General features: G+C 44.5%; 1 protein-coding gene and 1 pseudogene across 1 annotated transcript in view; one reads left to right on the top strand and one right to left on the bottom strand.

The window, feature by feature from the left end:
* LOC146548066 (NACHT, LRR and PYD domains-containing protein 12-like) overlaps positions 1 to 22,059 on the bottom strand; it is a 45,526-nt gene that overhangs the window by 10,935 nt on the left and 12,532 nt on the right. The window contains exons 6-10 of the mRNA XM_085265022.1: positions 20,771 to 21,006; positions 18,881 to 20,666; positions 16,539 to 16,712; positions 13,541 to 13,720; positions 11,067 to 11,238 (exon numbers count right to left, since the gene is read on the bottom strand). Coding sequence (XP_085121148.1) covers positions 11,067 to 11,238; positions 13,541 to 13,720; positions 16,539 to 16,712; positions 18,881 to 20,666; positions 20,771 to 21,006 — 2,548 coding nt within the window. The remainder of the gene's footprint in view (positions 1 to 11,066; positions 11,239 to 13,540; positions 13,721 to 16,538; positions 16,713 to 18,880; positions 20,667 to 20,770; positions 21,007 to 22,059) is intronic.
* On the top strand, positions 6,512 to 8,078 carry LOC146548067 (uncharacterized; annotated as a pseudogene).

Here is a 22,059-nt window from a genome sequence, read left to right as displayed (position 1 = left end):
ATAACGTCTTTATCCATACCCAGCACTTCACGTAGTAGCACGGATACGGCCGTGGAGGAGCTCGAGTCCAGGCCCTCTGGGATCCCTATGATGTGGATGTTAGCTCTCCGCTTCCTGCCTTCATCACATTTATCCTTCAGGTCAGACAGCTCCTCCTTCATACTCTCTACTGTAGACTGCAGGGTGGTCACCTCATCGCTCCACATTGACAGCCCATCCTCAGCTTCTTTCACTGTAACCTTTACTCCATCAACTTCGCCGCACGTCGCCGCCATGCTGTTAGCGATCTCATTTCTCAGTCCTTGCACGTCAGCCCTTATATTGTCAAAATCTTCTTTCAATGCATTTCTGACTTCTTCTTTTAACAGCGTACTAATGTCCTCTTTAATGGATTGAAGAAGCTCCAGTTTTAGAGCAGTAGGATCCACATCACGCGCGTCTGTTGAGTCTGCTCTTCAGCGGCCGTAGAGCTGGACGCTGCCCTTTGGCCATCATCGATACTCTCGCCCGAGATCGCACCGGGGCTAAAATATTCACCTGCTCAGCTGTTTTTGATCAGTTTGAGCCTGTGTGGTTTGATCAGGTGGAGGAACGATGTGATGCTATAAAGACATCATCTTGTCCAAATGAAGTTGTTCCAACACGTGTTTAAAAAGATTTTAAAGGTTGTCGGTTCCGACATCTTAGCGATTTTTAACAGCAGTCTTAGTTCAGGTGTTGTACAGCCTGTTTTAAACATGCTGTTGTACAGCCTGTACTAAAAACCTGATCTGGATCCTCTGTCCGCTCAAACTTCAGGCCTATTTCAAAGCTTCCCTTCCTGTCGAAGATTTTGTAAAAGATTATATTTGTTCAGCTGCAATCTGTTGTAAAGGTTTCAGTCTGGTTTTAAAGCTCTTCACAGCACTGAAACTGCCCTTTGGAAAGTTCTTAATGATCTTTTATCAGCCACTGATCAGGAGACTCAGCTGTGCTTTTGGATCTGACCGCTGCCTTGACCACAGCATCTTGACCTCACCATTGGAGCATGGCGGCATCAAGGGCGCTCTATTAGACTGGTTCAGCTCTTTTATTAAATCGCATTATTACATTTGGGGCTTATATTTGACGGCAATTTGAAAAACAGCTGAGCTCAGTTGTACAGCGGTCTTTCTTCAAACTGAGGCTTTTATCTAAGGTGAGATCATTTCTATCTTTTAAAAACCTTGAACGGGCGATCCACGTTTTCATGACGTCCCAGCTGGATTATTGTAACTCCTTATATGTTGGAGTTAGTGGGACCTGCCTGGCAAGACTGCAGCTGGTCCAGAAAGCTGCAGCTCGTCTTCTGACACAAGCTCAAAGACATTTATCGTCCCAACAACCACATATACGCTGGTCCCTCGCTGTAACACAGTTCACCTTTGGCGGCCTCGCTGTTTCGCTGATCTTTTTTGTGCAATTTTGCATGTTTTTGTTTTTTACAGCGCGTTGTGTTCTGCGTCCTGATTGGCTGTAGACCATTGTCAGCCAATCTCGTGCTGTGTCTCCTGTACAGTACAGAATGTGTTCAAATTTACAGCAGTGTGACTCTGCAGTGCTGCACTGTATGTTTGTACGTTTTGTCCCAACAAACAACAATGATGACGAGACGTTTTGCACCTGTGGTAGCAGCCAAAGGCAGAGGAAGATGCTGACCATCATAGTTTCAACAAGGAGGCAAAAAGGTTGTAACTGTCCACAACAAGAACATCGTAAGGATGGAGTCAGCTTTGGCTTTGTGACAGTGACCGCAGGAAAAAGAACATCGTGCTGGACACCAACATTATCTGCAGAAAAACTCAAAAGCTTTATGAAACTTTACCTGACAGCGAGGAGCCCAGGCCATGGACGAGTGCTCCTCACACAGAAGCTCATTTAATGCCAGCAAAGGCTGATTTGACACATTTCAGAAACACTTTGCTTTCACTCTTTAATAATGAACTTATTTTTCTATGAAGGTTTGAACTTTGTTTAAACAAGAGAGAAAAGTGTGAAAATGTTCATGCCTGTCTGAGAAAAGTGTATAAAGTGTGCAGTGAGGGTTTAATTGCCTTAAAACTTCTATAATACTTGTAAAACATAAAGCTGCTACTTCATTCTGAGACTTATTTTTAGAACGTAACTCGATAAACGAGCGACCGCAGTACTGTATTGTGTTTATTTTGAAAACTCTCAACAGGATCTTCAGATTTATTTTGAAAACTCTAAACAGGATCTTCAGATTTATTTTGAAAACTCTCAACAGGATCTTCAGATTTATTTTGAAAGCTTTATCTGGAAAACACAAACACATAAGCAGGAAACAAAGAGCGTGATATGAAACGATAGACGTTTTCATATGGTCATCATATATACATCGTTCTATCGAACAGCCCCAGCTCCTGCTGTCAGTCTCTGTAAATCTGCTCTTAAAACACATTTGTATTCACTGGCTTTTAATACAGCATGAGAGTTATTTGATATTTGATGTGTGATATTAATATTAGGAGTTATTTTAATAGTTATTTTGGATTCTTGTACAGCACTGTGGTCAACGCTGCTGCTGTAATTAATGTGCTATAAACACATAAACAATCTGCAGTTAAACATCCAAAACTAAAGATGTGATCGCTGCCTTTAGAAAATGTGCTGATGCACAAGATATCAGCTCCATTAAGGTGGAATGTGGCCGTGTTAGAAACATGTTGGAAGAAGTTTGAAGCTGAAACTGTGAAGCTGAGAGTGAAAGAGCTCCAGCGTCTGTCACAGGAAACTTTCTTATTTCCACACTGATGAAAGCATCAAGCTTTGATTTCCTGCTGCTTTTATTGAGTCACACTGTGAAACTGAGCCACAGCTGAACCAGCATCCCTGTACAGCAGACACTTACAGCGCTTGGCTGCTTCCATTGGACCCTCTGCACAGAGCTTCAGTTTCCTCTTCTGGTCCCAAAGTGCAGAACAACAAGGTTTCAAACAGCTTCGTTCCAGCAGCATCAGCCACAGACATGCAGAGAGAATCCTTTGGTTGTGTTGTGTGTTTGCATATCTGCTGTGTTGCTTTGTGAGGATGGATCATCTCCTGCAGCTCCAGATAAACAAGCTGCACCTGAACCTGGTAGCTTCACTTAGAAGACACTTGTGACGGGAACGTGTGAGAAGTTTTGTGCAGACAAGTGTGGATTTAGAGTGTGGGACGAGCTCTCCACAGTCTTTGTGGAGATCCACATTCTGCATACTGCCTGTGAGAAACTGCAGACATTTGTCCTCCAAATCCACTGAGCAGCTGCTCGTGGTGGTATTAGCTTCATGTGTGCGTGTTAGCATGAAGCCTCGGTCACACTCTGCTGTGGACACGGTCACGGACAGCTGGACGCCTGATGGACGAGTCGTCCTTCCTGTTAAACTTCTTTGAGCATGAGAAGCTCAGTGGACACTGTTCAGTGTTTTAACTCTCGCTTTCTGATGGGTTTAGATTTTATTATTGTCATTTGTATTAGGAAATATTTAACCATATATTCTTAGAGGTGTATAATCAATTGTGTAGTGATAGGATGTGTGATCTTTAGCAGGCTGCAGGGGCTTGGTGTGTATTCCACACTAGAATGCACACCCACATCCTGGGAGCACGAGAGAGGTCGTACCTTCTCTTATTGTTTTATGGCAGGATTAACGTAGCTACGTCTGTTCTAGTCTAAGTGCTTTTTGTTTAGATGAACTGCTGGACTTCCTCACCATGTTATCTAGGGTGAACCATCTAGAGTGAAGGGGGGTCTACCCTCTTCCTGACCAAGGATGTTATATGACCCTTTGATCAGCAGTACCACACACACACACACACACACACACACACACACACACACACACACACACACACACACACACAGAGTATTCTTTGTTCACATGTATACCTATGTGAGATGCTATATGTTAATGACCCTATGCATATTCATGTAACCACAATAAAAGGAGTGCTATGGGGAGCCTGGCTGAGAGTCTGATGGTGGTCAAGTGGTGGAACGACGCTTGGCTCCAGCCAGGTCTCCCTCATGCATGAGTAAACCAGAGAACTTTGGTGCCTTGTGTCTTGCTTTTTGCTGCGTAGCAGATTGTCCTTAACGTTCCAGTGGATAGGTTCAAACTACAAACCTATCATTAATTGGTCCTTCGAGAGCCGGATCCCTGGAGTCGACATTCACCGAGGGGAAAAGAGACACGCCGACAGACTGACGTCAGCCAGGACTTATAGAGGTCCTGCAGCAAAGTCCCGAGGCGTGAGAATTCGTCATCGAGCCGGTGGATTAGCCGTCTGTTTTTTCTCCTCGATGGATGACGATTGACGGGATTCGGGACTGATGCTACTCGCAATAAGCAACACCAAGTAGGTATGTGAAAAATCTAAGCCACTGTGTGAGGCTGAGTTGTAAAGTCTTTATCACTGTGTGCGATAAAGCGTGTAGTCACTGTGTGCGACTATTCTTTGCCGCTGTGTGCAGCAAAGCGCGCATCCACTGTGTGAGGTTGCGTTGAAAGTCTTTATCACTGTGTGCGATAAAGCGCGTGATCACTGCTATGTAAGTCTTTGCCACTGTGTGCGACAAAGCACGCAGTCACTGTGTGAGACTGCGTTGAGACAATAGGCCTAATTTTTGTTGTTTGTGTGTGAGGATATTTTTTGTTGTTGTTGTTGTTGTGTGAGTGTGTGCGGAGCAGAACACGTGGTCTGTGACGTCGGCAGCTGTTGTTGTTATTATGGGTTCCCAAGCAACCAAGAGTGTGTCAGAGGGTGACGAGAAGTTTATGGTGAAATTCGCTCCCGGTAGCGCAAAGTATTTAGGACATTGGCGCAAGAAATATGATTTTGAAGGTAAATTGGTTGTAGGACAATGTCAAATGTTAGTAGACCAGTTGACAGTGAAAGCAGCTTGTGCGACAGGGAAATTGAAACAGGAGAGAGAGTTACAAGTGGCGTCCGCTAAATTGTGGTTAGAACAGGCGCAGAAGAGACAGGAGGCAGTGACTATATATACTGACAGTCAGTATGCATATGCTACACTTCATTTCTTTGCCGCTCAGTGGTCAAGACGAGGCATGACAACATCAACAGGTAAACCTGTGGAGCATGCGACATTGTTGCAGGCCCTGTTGAAAGCAGTCTTACTGCCTAGTAAAGTTGCGGTTTGTAAATGTGCAGCACACACACGTGGCACTGACCCCATTGTACTAGGCAACGCCTTTGCAGATAAAATTGCAAAGGAAGCGGCCCTTGGAACACATGGGGTTCATGTTCTGGCGTCACAGGAGCAAACTACGCCCATCACACATGATGTGTTAGCAGACATGCAGTCACACTCACCTCCAGCTGAGAAGCAGCTGTGGCTCACTAAAGGAGCAAGCCTGCGAGGTGATGTCTACTATCTTTGTGATAAACCTATATTGCCTAAGAACCTATATAGGACTGCTGCAAGTTTGAGCCACGGGCTCTGCCATGTCTCGACAGCTGGGATGGTGGCAGCAGTCGAACGGCAGTTTTTCACACTGGGATTCAATGCTTATTCAAAACATTTTTGTAAAGCATGTTTAATATGTTGTAAACATAATGCTCAGGGAAACCTCAGACCTAGGAGAGGAAAGTTTCCCAGACCCAGCTACCCATTTGAAGTAATCCATATGGATTTCATTGAGTTGTCTAACTGTAACACCTACAGGTACTGCCTGGTGATTGTGTGCCCGTTCTCAAAGTGGGTAGAAGTTGTCCCCACTAAGAAAGCAGATGCTATTTCAGTGGCTAAAGTGATATGCAAAAATGTGATCCCAGAGCATGGGATCCCCCAGACTATTTACAGTGACAATGGTCCTCATTTTGTGAATGAAGTAATTGAGAAAATGTCACAACATCTGGGGATAACGCTGAAAAACCATTGCTCATATCACCCACAAAGTGCAGGGCTGGTTGAAAGGACTAATGGCACAGTAAAGCTGAGACTCAGGAAAACAATGGAGGAAACAGGCAGAACATGGGTAGACTGCATTGAGCTAGTGAAAATGTATATGAGAATCACGCCAACTGATAATGGCCTAACGCCTTTTGAAATAATATATGGCAGGCCATTTAGAGTTCCAGTGTTTTGTAATGATAATGATAAAGCAGAAGAAGAAAACACACTAGCAGACTGGATGATTAAAATGCTGAAAAGCAAAGAAGTCATGAGTGCAAATAATCTGCCAGATGATTCTGTTTCTGTACAGGAAGAACGTCTGAAGCCAGGGGACTGGGTACTGATAAAGGTCATAAAGAGGAAGTGCTGGTCGAAGCCACGGTGGGACGGACCATACCAGGCTCTGCTGACAACACCAACTGCTGTGAAGATTGCAGAACGACCCACCTGGATACACCAAAGCCACTGCAAAAAGGTGACACACATCCAGGCCAGCTCGGAGTAAGTGGCAGGAAGACCGGGTACAAAGGGGGGGGAAGCCTCTAGGGCCCTTCGTCTCAATCCGGTGAAGAAACCAACTGAGCCACAGGTACTCATCAGAATGGCTGGTAAAGTGTTGTCTACCCTGCTGGGTGTAATGGCTTTGATGTCATCATGGTCAGCTGTGGAGACCCTGTATGTCCAAGGAAACCACACCCAATACCCTCATGGCTATTCTACAAACTTTTGGTGGCAGTTTATGAATACAACTGCTCACTTGAACAATAGGACGGACTGCTATGTGTGTGCTCATATGCCGTTATCCGCATATACATCTGGACTGTGGCCGTACAGCATACCAGAGGACAGGAGTTGGTGTCTGTTGGGCTTAGCAACTCATCCTGGCAACAGAGTCCTCTGGTCCCAGGCCAACTATAGTACACCTCTGAACATCACCTGGAGTAAGTCGCCACTTATAGATGTGAATTGTTCTGAGCAAACTGACTTATTGGCCTGGCCTCAAGTGTCAGACCCACTGCCAGACATAATATTGCTGAACAAGCTGAATACAGCTCAACTGCCGTTGTGTGTGATGAACAATGGATCACTGTCAGTGGGGGAGCTGCCGCTTCGTTTATGTGGATACATATACACCTACTGCCCTCCAGAGAATGAGAGCAGGTGTATGAAATGCTTGACCAGTGCAAAGTGAGCTGAGAACTTGACATTAAGGAGGACTGAATGCAAGTCCAACCGGGCTTACAGGATACCAGTAAAAGCAAAGAGTCAGAAGTGGACAGGATGTGCAAGGATGGTGCCGAGCAGTAAAGGAACAAGAGTTTTGGCTGATTGGTATTTCTTGTGTGGACATAAAGCCTATCTATCACTCCCTGAGGGATGGGGAGGATTGTGTGCCGTGGTGAAGTTATCGGATCATGTCTTCTTCATGGACAGAGTTGAACATCACCCTAGCAACCGACGGAAGCGTGAGGTGAATATAGCCTCACCTAACTCTTTTGGAGTGACAGTAGACACTGGAGTGCCACGAGAATTCCGCATTTGGAGTGGAGGAGCTAAATTCTTCCAAAGTTTGATCCCAAACATCGGAGTTGCAGAGGTGCGGGATCATGTGGAGATCAACCGATATGCCTTACTGCGACACATTAATCTCACTAAGACTCTGGGAACAGCCTTAGCGGAGGAGCAAAAGGCCATCAGAACGATGGTACTGCAGAACAGGCTGACCCTAGACTTGATAACAGCATCACAAGGAGGAGTGTGTAAGCTGATTGGAGAGACATGTTGTACGTTTATTCCGGATGGATATACGACTGGAGGAGACATCTATGAGGCACTGCAGAACTTAACTGCTCTGCAGAAATATGTGGCGGACCACACATCAGGAGGAGACACGTCACAAGGCTGGATAGCCTGGTTGACATCTGGACCATGGTGGAATATGTTTCTAAAGTTTTTGACTCCCATTCTTACATTATTGGCTTTGCTTTGCTTGTTTACAGGTTGCATCTTGCCATGTGTAAGATCGATGGTGAATAAAATGATTGCTAACACCTTTACCAATTTCATACTGTTGCAGCAGAGTGACATGGATGCTAAGGCTAATATGTGTGTATGAAATGAAGCCTGCACTGAAAATGTTGACAAGTGGTGTAGAGCTGAAGATATATATATGCCGTATAGCCTTAAAAAATGACAATACAGGGTGGTGATGATGGGTTTAGATTTTATTATTGTCATTTGTATTAGGAAATATTTAACCATATATTCTTAGAGGTGTATAATCAATTGTGTAGTGATAGGATGTGTGATCTTTAGCAGGCTGCAGGGGCTTGGTGTGTATTCCACACTAGAATGCACACCCACATCCTGGGAGCACGAGAGAGGTCGTACCTTCTCTTATTGTTTTATGGTAGGATTAACGTAGCTATGTCTGTTCTAGTCTAAGTGCTTTTTGTTTAGATGAACTGCTGGACTTCCTCACCATGTTATCTAGGGTGAACCATCTAGGGTGAAGGGGGGTCTACCCTCTTCCTGACCAAGGATGTTATATGACCCTTTGATCAGCAGTACCACACACACACACACACACACACACACACACACACACACACACACACACACACACACACACACACACAGTATTCTTTGTTCACATGTATACCTATGTGAGATGCTATATGTTAATGACCCTATGCATATTCATGTAACCACAATAAAAGGAGTGCTATGGGGAGCCTGGCTGAGAGTCTGATGGTGGTCAAGTGGTGGAACGACGCTTGGCTCCAGCCAGGTCTCCCTCATGCATGAGTAAACCAGAGAACTTTGGTGCCTTGTGTCTTGCTTTTTGCTGCGTAGCAGATTGTCCTTAACGTTCCAGTGGATAGGTTCAAACTACAAACCTATCACTTTCACTTCAGCTTCACCAACAACAGCACAAGCAGAGCAGCCCACTGCCTGCATGGCTGGGACAGCGCCCCCTGGTGACTGTAAACCACTACAACATGTAGACGGCCGTCTGCAGGCTGGATGTAGCACCACCGCAGAGACGTGCTGCAGCTCTGTTTAGTTACCCAGCTGACAGCAGAGGCTGTAGTTTACTGTTACCAACATGGAAAACTGAAGCTTCACCAGCTGGAGCTACAGAGCTGGAGAACAAAGGAGACTGAGAGGCCAGAATGATGTGGGAGGAAACATCAAGAGCCTGTTTGAAAGGAGACACATGTGGATGCTGTGCCAGTCTGTGGTCTGTCAGAAGTCAGCTGAGTCACACTGCAAGAAGCTGCAGAATCTCAGAGGAGGAGATTTGGAAGTGTTTGTGGGACAAACTGGACTCAAAGAAAGAAGATGTTTGTGAAGTCTTTGGTGGAGGTGAGCAGTGTGAAGCAGAACACATGCAGATGAATCAGGAGGTCAGCATCAGTGTCTCCTTGTGGTGGACGGTAAAAGAATCAGAGCCAACGCTCCCGTCCACCCTCGGCATGAAGCAGTGCTGTTTCTGAAACAGGAGGACAAGTCCAGAGAAGACAGAGGAAGCAAAGATGAGGGTGGGACAGGACAGCAGGACTTCCTTCACACCTGCAGCTCCATCACACTGCTGTAGCTCCTCTTCATCACACATGTACCTGCAGCCTGTCTTCGAGTCCAGGAGTCACCTCCACACAGTGTAGAAGCCTCCTGTGCAGACCATGGAGTCCAGCCTCTGTCAGGGAAGTCGGCACTAAAGCCTGAAAGACTTCAATCTGTCTCTGCTCCACCCGAGAAAGATCAGCACCGTACTTGTTGTGCATTCAAGGAGGGAACATCAGCGCTGCATCGTGGGAACAAAACCGCAGGAACAAAGACACAGCACGGCCGATGAAGGACGAGGACAAAGGAAAGGTGAGTGAGAAGACCCTGGTGGTGTGGACGGACCTGCAGGGGCTCCAAGACTGAGGAGCAGAGACGTCCATGTACCAGCTGAGGATGCTGCAGTGATCCAGGGAGCTCGGTCCAATCTGAGGCCGTGTGAACTACGTGGACCACAGTTTCTTCACAGACTTCAGCCACGTGAACATCTGGAGATCCAACAGTGCACGAGCTGTGAGCCATCAGCTGTTTCTCTCATCAGCTGCTGTAATGAGAGCTGCTGGAATCATCTCGAGCAGCAGGAAATCACTGATGTTGTTTCTAACCAAAGATATGGGACTGAGCTCCGCTGAGCTCCTTCTACTTTCATCCAGATAGAAACTGCTACAGTCTGCTGATTATTGCTTTGCCTCCATCACACGAGCTCTTTATCCTGTTCTTCACTCTCATTGGTTCTTTGTCTGCTTGTTTTTACAACAGTAGTCTTCTGATTGGTCAAAGGAGACAATCAGCTGTGACTAAATGTAGCTCCTACAGCAGTGATGGGAATAACTACTGAAGCTAATCCAGTATCAAAGCTCAGGAATCAGCAGCTCCCACCTCGTTTTCTTTCAACAACTATTTTTAGCTGCTGTGTTTTTGTGTTTCTGCAGACCTCAGACATCCTGCTGCTCTGGACAACTTTTTCATTCTTTTTTATCATTCTTTTGCTTTTCTTTTATTATTATGTTATATGTATTAATATGTGAAACACTTATTCTTTGTGTTTTTGCTTTGCTCCTGTCAAACTGCTTTAATAAAATCTGCTGCAGTCTAAACTGTGGACGTTCCCTTTTTAACCCTTTGTGAAACAATAAAGTTTTAAATCTGAGTATTCATCTATGTTAGTGTTTAATGGGTCTAATAGGTTGCTTTGGCCTTTCCCAGTAATATCTTCCCTTGCAGTCTGTGGTCCAGGCTTCTAAAACCATCCCAGGTTAACAAGAACTACAATCTAGAGGAGAGCTGCCATAACAGGTGTGACTGATGAGATCTGACCTGCAAGGTTACTCAGGTTTGTTTGTATCAGGACAAGCAGGGAAGCTGCCTGGACGTCAAAGTAGTTAGAGCTGGGCGAGTGTCCTCACCCACATCGGCTTCACAACTCTGCATCATCTACTGAGTAAGACTCAGAGCATCAGAGATTAGAAGGTCTACAAAGAGCTGAACCAGACTTCCTGTATAAAGGTTTTAGTTCCACAGATCGACAGTGTCAGCACAACTAAAACGTGGAGACTGACCTCAGAGTTTCAATTTGATGTTGTGGATTCTCCAGAAGAACACACAGCTGCTTCACTCCTGAATCCTGCAGCTTGTGGTAGCTCAGGTCCACCACTCTGGGATACGAAGGGTTGAGCTTCAGCACTGCTTCCAGATAATCACAGCTGATCTCTGACAAATCACAGCGCTCCAATCTGTATAGAGAATGAAAGATGTAAGTTTATTAGACAAAGTGCTTGAAATCATTCATTGTTTCATCATCTGTTCAGAGCTGAAGAAGGTTCAGAATGTAGAAGTTTAGAAAATGGAAACTCCAAACAGCTGAAGCCAACAGGAAGCAGCTTCAAACAAACACAACAAGAGAAAAAACTCTGAATGTTTCACATTAAAGTCGTACATTTCTAACAAGAGTGTTTTAAAGACAGAGTCACTGATGATCATCTTCTGCCCAGTAAAACTTTGGGTTTCCTCATGTGAGTGTTAATGATGCACAAAGACTGTGAGTGCAAAGAGGGAGCGAGGAGGATGACAGAGAGATGGTACAGGAGCATCAAGAACCCGGCGAGGAAATGAGCAGAAGGACTTTGGAGCCTGTTGGATTGAAGCTTTCACAGAGACGTGTTTGACTGGACACCACCAGGACAGACTTTTAATCCCAGGATTTGGATGAGCTTTCTGTCTTTATGGTCACAAATGATGCTGTAACTCTGTGACTGTCCTGGAACTGTCAGCAGTGTGGTTACGTCCTTTTGACCTGAGTTTCCACAGCTCTTATAACAGCAGTGTACATTCAGACTGAGACACGCTTCAGTCTGTATGGACCTGTTTCTGTAGCTGCCACCATCATTCTACGGTCGTGTCCAAATTCATGGGCTGCATCCTCCCGAGGACCCGGCCTTTGCGGTCTACGTGGGCTGGGTCCTCAGAAGGTCGGGTAGGCTGGAAATAAACGGCTGAGGAAATTGGACGGTCTAGCCTTCTGATTAGCGTCACCGCTGTCTCGGTGGAGTTTAATAAACTCAGCCGTCTGCTCCTTGCTATCTAAAATATAACAGGACACTGGCGTAAATTCTCGACCGTCTCATACTTCTGTTTAATCAGTTTTCTGTTTGACGTTTAGTCAGCTCTGTAAAGACCAAGGAGGAACCCACCTGGGGGATTAATAAAGTTTTATTTTATCTAATCTAATCTAATAACTTTAATCTCAGCCAAACCGATTTACTCACGAACAAACAAAACACTGAAAAAAGCCAAACAATAACATTTTGAGGTTGTCTAAGTGACTTATATATCACGTTTAACCTGAGTAGCGAAAGTCCGCGGTGATCTGAAAATGATGTGCCGGGAGTTGTGCCGTTCTCGGCGGCTTCAGTGACCCTCGAGCTCCCGGCGAGCTATCGAGCTGGTGGGTAGCAGACGTCTCCGAAAACGTCGAAGCACTTTTGCAAATATGCGGTATCTTGATAAACCGAGCAGATATTTGATGTTTACACAGCTACTTTCTCGCCTGAAAATATGTTAAAAGTTTATTTTGTGACCGAAAAAGATTAGTATGAGTAATTTTAAAACTTAGTAGCGGCCGCCATTGTTGGAAACTGGAGTTTGGCTGGGCCGCGCTATGAATTCTGGGATATGGTAGGCCACGAAGGACACACCCGACCCATCCTTCAAATTCGGGGAAAAGGAGGACGCATTTGTTGGCTGCATTCGGAGGAGTCTACGAATTTGGACAGCCTTCGACGTGTCGCTGTGACGTAATCGGTCTACAAATGCGGCCTCAGGAGGATGCAGCCCATGAATTTGGACACGACCTACATGTTTGTACATCAGCTTATCAAATACTGTCTGCTGTCTTCATTTATTACTCTTCACCTGCTTCACTGTCACTGTGTGGGCGGAGCTGTCTGAGCCCCACCCACACAGACACAGCTCCTCTCTGGAGCAAAACTTCTGCTTCATCTCTGCCTCTTTTCTTCATCCTCCACCTCTCTTTTCTCTTCTTCGGTGTTCTGCAGCCACAGAGCCTCACAGCCATTAGCACGCCCATACCTGAGCAGCTAGCATTACCCAGCATGCCGTGCAGCAGTGTCAGTTTGTAAATGTGCAAGAATTCCTGCTCCAAACTGTTTCACAGACTGCTGTGTGCCGTGACCTTTGACCTGCTAAAGACAGTCAGCTGTGGATTATTCATTGTTGTGTCTGATACTTAGAACTGTGAGGAAGAAGCTACACAGTTAATCAGGGTCCCCTCTCTCTGAATCAGGAAAGGTGGGCAGGCCGCGTGTGGGCCGCGGGCCATACGTTGAGTATCACTGTTTGAAATGTGAACATTGTTCTGCTGCAGTCAATGGACTAAACCAGAGAAGAAGAAAACAGACTTTACCATGAAGATCCTCAGTGTGGATCAGTATAATATCAGCCTGATGTCTGCAGTTTAGTGTCAGCACAACTTTCACATCATATTCATCTCAGCACAACTAAAACATGCTGACTGACCTCAGAGTTTCAAATCGACATCGTGGATTCTCCCGAAAACCACACAGATGCTTCACTCCTGAACCCTTCAGGTTGCTGTAGGTTCCACTCAGGTCCACCTCTGTGGGATACGAGGGGTTGGACTTCAGTGCTGCTGCCAGATAATCAAGGCCAATATCTGACAAACCACAGTTCTTCAATCTGTATAAAGAATGAAAGATGTAAGTTTATTAGACAAAGTGCTTGAAATCATTCAGTGTTTCATCATCTGTTCAGAGCTGAAGAAGGTTCAGAATGTAGAAGTTTAGAAAATGGAAACTCCAAACAGCTGAAGCCAACAGGAAGCAGCTTCAAACAAACACAACAAGAGAAAAAACTCTGAATGTTTCACATTAAAGTCGTACATTTCTCATAAAAACAGGACAAAGACTTGAAAAAGTCGTGTTTTTCCTTCCAGGAACCACATGGCTTCACTTTTAAAGGTGAAGTGTGACAGAAATGGACATATTTGAAGTCCAACACCTTTTTCCAGTCACATTATTAAAGCAGACAAACTACAAGCTCATTTTCATTCCAACAAGTCATCTTCTGACCTGGACTAACAACACTGGTCTCTATGTGCAGCTGGCTGTGAGACCAGTGCTCAGGGAGCGTCTACAAAGTGCAACACTGAAAGAACATCACACACTCATTTGCTTCCAGCACTTTCACACAAACATCTACTGTCATCATTCATGTTTCTGCTCCTCTGGATTCACACGGAGCCTCTGCTCATGCCGTTGCCATGGTGAATCATAGTATGTGGCTCCATAACTCAGACTGAGCATGCTCAGAGCTGATTGGCCCGACTCTGATCAGCTGATCTAGAAGAGGAAACTCTGCTATATGTACATTATTACATCTACACCTGAATCACAACACTCACACAAATATATCAACTGTGTTTAATATTTTGGCACGTAGATCATTTATGTGCTTCAGCTCTTCTTACATTTTACCACCAACATGTTTCAAAAGGAGCAGCTTTTACTTTGAAGGCCAGCTGTCTGTGTTTCTTGTTTTCATTGTTGGATAATGGAACAAGTCGATGCTTCAGTGCTTTGAATTAGGAGTGGGTTTTAATAATCGATTCATCGATTAAAATCGATTCTGGCTTGGATAACGTGATATTGATTAATTAAAATCCTGAATCAATTTTTTAATATTAATTTATTTTGCCCGAAATGTCAGAATCTCAGGTTAAACCTCACAAAACTTTAACAACCACCAAACAGCTGAAACAGTGAATGAGAGCAGGAACACGGATTCTGCACAGAGACGTAAACACAAAGCTCGGACCCGCCGACGCATCAGAATCAGTGAGATGTCGCCTTTCTCACTGACGGCACAGACACGGTCGGGGCTGAAAGCCGACAGCTCGCCGATTCTGATGTTTCGGCGGGTCCACGCTTTGTGTTTACGTCCTTTTTGCGCTCGATTCTGAAGCTGTTAGTTTTATCTCTCTACAAACAATATTGACTGAACCAGCAGCAAAAGAAGATCCAAACTACGCTTCACATAAACATCGTCATGAACTCACTCTGACTTTTGCTGTTTTGCTTCCACCAGGATAAAATCACACTTCATGCACAGCTCTCTCTCTCTCTCTCTCTCTCTCTGTACTTCAAGAACAGTTTCCTGTCTAAAAATCTGTTTTCTGCATTATTCGCTTGCTTGTTACGCACAAGTCTACCGTTGTTTACAGCGCTGTCGGCCGCTGTTTTTTTCCTTTTACTTGCTTTCGAAAAGAAAACCTAATTTCTGCTGTTCAATACTGAACAAATTTAAACTTTTTTAAATTATGCAAATTGCAAAACGCTCAGTTGTGTCTTTAACAAAAACACTGTAACTTTGCTCTGCTTCACTTCAGCAGCATCAGGTAATGTTCATGTGTTGATTCATGGTTTTCTTTCGTTTTTGATCTACTGCAGAATATTTCTATAAAATCCCAGAACAGGAAAATCACCTTCATGTTCTTCCGTGTTTTATCTTCAGCTACTTTGACACAAAGGCCTCTGCTGTGATGCTCACACATTTGATAAAGTCTCGAAAGTGCCAGCTTCCCTTTTATAGACACAAAAATATGTAAATGTACTGAATTATAATATTTCTGTCTGAGGCAAAATTTCCCAGATTCCAATCGAATTGAATCGAACTGAACATTTCCTCATGAACTGTATTAAACTCTGTAAATGAACTGAGAACTATTTCTACATTTGAAACTATGGATTCATTTTCCCGTTCACTTCTGTACGTTAGTGTATAAATGAATGTTAGACTGGGCTCCATGGAAACACTTGGACTGGTCTCAGCTGCCTTCTTTCTGTAGTCCTTTCTCTTCTCCAGCTTCTGTTTGAAATCCTCTCACAGAGCCTGAAACCTGCTTTGCTGTCATGTGTGGGCCTGTGTTCCTCTGCTTTAACACAAACCTCACCACAGCAGCTGTGTGGGTCGTCTCTGTAGCAGCCCGATCAGCTTCTGATACATGAACATCATCACAGCTCCTAACTTCACCTTTATTAGCTTTGACATTCATGTCTTTCTTTTCTCTGTCTGTTTCCACACAAGCTCAAAGTCTCTGCAGCCTGTTTTTATCTGCTATCATCAGATCTCCAACAGCCTCATTCACATCCCTCACACACTCTACAGCCTCACCAGTACTGACTTCATCTTCACTGACTGATGGAGCACAACATGAATCTGTGGAGGCTGAAAAGCTGTCCTGACAAACATCTCCCCGTCACCACTCCACTTCTGTCAGCCTTTAAATGAACGCTGCTCAAGTCTGTCACTTCTATTTGGAGCCAAGAGGAAAAACTGTTGTTCAGTCGTTTGGAAAGACACAACATTTCTGAAAGCACTCAAACTTCTTCACATTTCTCTTCAGACACATCCTGAACATTTAGGAACTAAAGAACGTTTCAAATATCAAAGATCAGAAATATAGAAAAACAACAACAGCTGCAGTCAGTGAACTCACCTCAGAGTCTCCAGTCGACAGTTTGGACTCTCCAGTCCAGCACACAGAAGCTTCACTGCTGAATCCTGCAGCTCGTTGTTACTCATCTCCAGCTCTGTCAGATGGGAGGGGATGGACTTCAGAGCCGAGGCCACAACTTCACAATGAGTCCCTGAGAGTCCACAGTCAGCCAGTCTGTGATCATAGAAAATACAAAATGTGTTATTATAAAAGCAGAAAGTCTGCATTATAAACACAGACTGAATGTATATGAAGACAAAACAGAGTGAGGTCATAATCTGATGAACATCTGCTCTTCACATCTGTGCTTCAGCTCCTCTTACTGTGTTTGACATGACACAACGATTGAGTCTCTCTCAGACCTGCAGACTTTTAATGAGAATCTTTGTTTGGCTTTAATCTGCAGATGAAGGAGGAAGATGGTGTCACATTTAGGCTTCCATAATGTCCACAGTCTGTCACTGAGATCTGATCCAGAGTCAGAGTGAAGACACACATGTGGACTGTTTCCTGTCTTGAATCCAGAACATTTTGAATGAGTTCAGCTCAGTGAAGAGTTCCAGCTGGAAAGACGATCTCTGTTTGCTACCTGCTGCTGTCAGGTACGACTGTTCACGTCCACACTCAGGAAAAATCTGCTGACTGTCACCAAACGGAGCAGAAATGTCATCACTGGACAATAATGATGAATGAACTCAGAGCTGCTGATATCACATCTGATTTCAGGGGAACAAAACTAAAAAGGGACAAATAGAAACAACCATCATGACTCTGTTTGACCTTCAGATCAGAAACTATGGTTCAGAACAGCAGCAGGATTTCAGGGGAACTAAACACAGAAATGATTGGCTCGTTTTAGCTTTCTGAGCCATTAGTCTGCAGGTTTATCACTAGTTGGCAGAAACAGACTTGTATTAATGTTCAGCGCTTCAGTGTTTATGACTCCAGATCCAGGTGACAGCAAGTCAAAATGATGTTACCTGTCTGTGTCCAGCAGCAGCCTTTGAATATTGTTATAAACTCACATGGATCAGTTTGTCTTTGATTGGTTTGTAAAGTTCAAATTCATTTATATTCATCAACTCTAAATGAAAAATGTTTTTCTTCTTCTATGTTTATTATTAGAGTAACAAATTCTTATAGTTTCCTGTTGTTGAGAATTTCAGTGTAAAACCACTCGGACCTGTGCATCACTGCACACTGTGAAAGTATTACTGCAGTTTAATCTATAATCCTAATCAGTGTGTTTACTGGACTGTAGTCAGACCTCCGTTATACCAAAGGAAACACTGAACGTCTTCAAAGTCACAATAAATTTATAATAAATGCTAATAAATACTGGAGTGTTAGAAAAGATGCTTCCAGCGTGTTTGTCTTTGATAGGGTTTATTCTGTTCGTCTACAGTCTGACCACTTGGGGGCGCTTTTGTCTCTTTTGCTCTGAGCCTTGGGTTTATTCAAACTGATTTTAATAAACTATTTTCTGCAAGTTGAAGCTTCATCTCCATCTCCAGTGGTTGTTGCATATTTTATGACTATATTAGTAACAGTCAGAGAGTTTAGAGTAAATTAGATCTTCACGTTTGATTTTTGACACAACATAAATGGTGAGCCAGTGTCAGAGGAAGTGACAGCATCCACCGAGGACCGGGGGGAGTGGGAGGACTGGGGGACCAGGCCAACAAAAAGGTGATCACTGATACAGGTCAGCAAACATTTGCTCATTTGGTGTCTTAGAGCAGACTCCGCCCAGCTTTGTCGTCCATGGTTGCTCTTTCAAAGGAATCTAGTTACATATTATTTTACTTAATGATCTACTGACACCACTGACTATGCAGGACAACCCCACGTCTGGAGCCAGTGCACATGTGCAGTTCAATTCCTGGGCAGGTTCTGAAGATGGCCGAGCTGTCGAGGACAAAGTTACTAATGTGAAGCTAATGTGGTTAATCAAGATCTTCATAACCATGTGGAGCACAGTGTGCTTTCATCGTGGAGAAATCACACTGAAGAACTCGGCACACATTTTGGGGGCCTTTCTGTTTGTTGCTACAATCTGCAAATTTCATTAAAAGTTTAATAAACTATCATCTGGTCTTTATTTTTAGTTAGCACATACCTTAAAAACTCTAAGCTGTAAGCTAATGATAGTTATATAACAGCAGATGCATGCTGGTGCAATAAGCTGTATGTTTTATTTTTGATCTGATTAGTCAAATAATCACAAAAATAATTGTTTGTGGCAGCGCTACTGTGACCTCAAATAAGAAATGATTGCAGTTTATGACTGAGTAACTAAACTATCACCAACTGATAATATTAATGATCACATCTGGACTCACCGAGCCTTTCTGAAGTTCCTCACAGCTGCAATCAGTCTCAGTCGTCCCTCTACTGATGTTTTGTACTTCTTCAGGTCCAACTCATCCAGAACCTCCTCTGACATCTGCAGCATGAAGGCCACAGCTGAGCAGTGGATCTCAGAGAGTTCCTTTGATTTGTTCTCTGACTTCAGGAACTCTTGGATCTCCTGATGTACTGAGAGGTCGTTCATCTCCATCAGACAGTGGAAGATGTTGATGCTTCTGTCAGGAGAGGATTTTGTCTTCCTTTCTTTAAGATTCTTGATGACTCTCTGGATGGTTTCTGGACTGTTCTCTGTCTGACCCAGCAGACCTCCTAAGAGTCTCTGGTTGGACTCCAGACAGAGGCCATGAAGGAAGCGGACAAACAGGTCCAGGTGGCCATTTTTACTCTGGAGGGATTTCTCCATGGCTCGTTTAAGGAAATCATTCAGAGATGACTCCTTGTATTTTTTTCCCAGGAAGTTCTTCAGCACCTCTGACTTCCTGTTGGTGAAACAGTGGAACATGTAGACTGCAGCCAGAAACTCCTGGATGCTCAGATGAACAAAGCAGTAGACTGGTTTCTGGAAGATCACACACTCTCTTTTGAAGATCTCTGTACAAACTCCTGAGTACACTGAGGCCTCTGTCACATCCAGACCACACTGCTCCAGGTCTTCTTGGTAGAACATGATGTTTCCTTTCTCCAGATGTTCAAACGCCAGCCTCCCCAGCTTCAGAAGAACTTCCCTGTCAGCCTCCGTCAGCTCCTGTGGACTCGTCTCATGTCCCTCGTGGTACTTGTTCTTCTTCCTCTTTGTCTGAACCAGCAGGAAGTGTGAGTACATGTCAGTCAGGGTCTTGGGCAGCTCTCCTCTCTGCTCTGTAGTCAACATGTGCTCCAGAACTGTAGCAGTGATCCAGCAGAAGACTGGGATTCTACACATGATGTGGAGGCTCCTGGATGTCTTCATGTGGGAGATGATTCTGCTGGACAGCTCTTCATCACTGAATCTCCTCCTGAAGTACTCCTCCTTCTGGGCGTCAGTGAAGCCTCGTACTTCTGTTAGCCTGTCAACACATGTAGGAGGGATCTGATTGGCTGCTGCAGGTCGGGAAGTTATCCAGACGAGAGCCGAGGGAAGCAGATTCCCCTGGATGAGGTTTGTCAGCAGCTGGCTGACTGATGACTTCTGTGTGACATCAGACAGCAGCTTCCTGTTGGTGAAATCCAATGAAAGTCTGCTTTCATCCAGGCCGTCAAAGATGAACAAAAGCTGAGAGACAGCCAGCTTCTCTGCTGTGACCTTCTGTAGTGTTGGATGGAAAACATGGAGCAGCTCCAGAAGACTGTACTGCTCCTCTCTGATCAGGTTCAGCTCCCTGAATGAAAGCAGAACCACCACACTGACATGTTGGTTCTCCAAGCCCTCTGCCCAGTCCAGAGTGAACTTCTGCACTGAGAAGGTTTTTCCAACACCAGCCACGCCGTTGGTCAGAACCACTCTGATGGGTCTCTGTTGGTCAGGTAAGGCTTTAAAGATGTCCTGGCACCTGATTGGAGTGTCATGGAGGGCGTCCATCTTGGAAGCTGTCTCCAGCTGCCTCACCTCATGTTGGCTATGAACCTCTTCACTCTGTCCCTCTGTGATGTAGAGCTCAGTGTAGATCCTGTTGAGGAGGGTTCTACTTCCTGTTTCATCACTTCCTTCAGTCACACGTTCACATCTCCTCCTCAGACTGATCTTATGTTCATCTAAAACCTCCTGCAGACCAACATCTGCTGAAAGAAAGAAAAACAGAAAGAAAACTCTTCAATGTCTGAACAACAACAAGAAGTCCAGTTTTCAGAAATGAGTCCATCAGCAGACAGATGTTCAGTCTTACTTTGTACACAGCTGCTCTGACTGGCTGTCTGCAGTCCAGCTCTGCTTCTGGATCTTTCTCCACACTGGGGACAGGACCAGTCTCCTGATGAAGCAGACTGGTCCCAGTATGAGGAGATGCACTGTCTGCAGAACCAGTGTCCACAGCTGGTAGAGACTGGATCCTTCAGGACGTCCTGACACAAAGCACAGCAGGACAGCTGCTCCTCCTCACAGACACCACTCCTCTTCCTCCCTCTGTGAACACATTTCTTTATCACTAAAATCATTGACTGTCAGTGACAAACATCCAGATTTGATGACACTGTGCAGAAGCTCTGATGGTCACAGAGAAAAGTCAAAGTGGAGAAACTTGTGTTTGAGTTCAGAATCCAAGTTTCCTTTGCTGTTCCTGCCTGTCTTATTAAACACAGAGTGATCAGCCTACAAACTCCACAGTAAAAGCCTTCATCACAGAGCTGATTATGTCCTTCACTGGATGTACTGGAAGTTTGGGATCCATCACTTTCAACTGACCTTTGACCTCCTCTAAAAACTGTTGTGGAGCAGCGGTGTCACATTCAGAGCTTTCAGCTTTATTTTGAAAGAGTTCAGTCATCAGGAAGTGAACTTCTGGGTTCTGATTTCCTTTCTATTATTTTACAGAAGTGAAGAAGAAGAACTAAAAGCTTTGAAATGATCTGAGTGATATTTTTGAACATTGCCACCAAATTGAGTTCAGCCTCCAGCAGTAACTTTGTTTCATGATGCCTCCCTGATGATGTGATGTTTGATTACAAACCTGTTTATGTGTTAGACATTAATCACATGAACACAGGCAGAAAAAAGAAGCCAATGAAACAAATGACAGAAACGTGTTCATTCACTGCCATGATCCATATTTGATATGTACAGATGTTTGTAAAGAACACGTGTGCAGCGCTTTGTTCTGAGTATCTGCTGTCAGCACACAGTGCAGCAATAACTACAACCACACGTTTCTGTAGATCCTGAACATCAGCCTGGAGGAATCTGACCTCAGGTCTGCACACAGAGGAGCTTCACCTCTGGGATGATGCTGGCTTCAGCTCCTTCTACAATCAGGCAGAAGCTTCTGCACCATCAGGACACAAACAGAGAGGAGCTTCTATCCTCAGACCATCCAAGTCCTAAATCAGAACATGCTCCCCTCATAGCATCACCATCAGGGTTTAAACAGGACCTTACATCATGTTCTTGTCTCACTGTCATATTTCAGATCATACCTGATCCATTATGACGTCACACGCTGCTACACTGATCCTGCTGCTT

The sequence above is a fragment of the Mchenga conophoros genome, linkage group LG23 (assembly GCF_057382185.1).
Source record: "Mchenga conophoros isolate Kocher_MC1m ecotype Shallow Benthic linkage group LG23, M_conophoros_male_GT1.1, whole genome shotgun sequence".
Classification (NCBI taxonomy): Eukaryota; Metazoa; Chordata; class Actinopteri; order Cichliformes; family Cichlidae; genus Mchenga; species Mchenga conophoros.
Note: the sequence above shows the minus strand (reverse complement) of the source record. Positions and strands in the feature narration are given on the sequence as shown.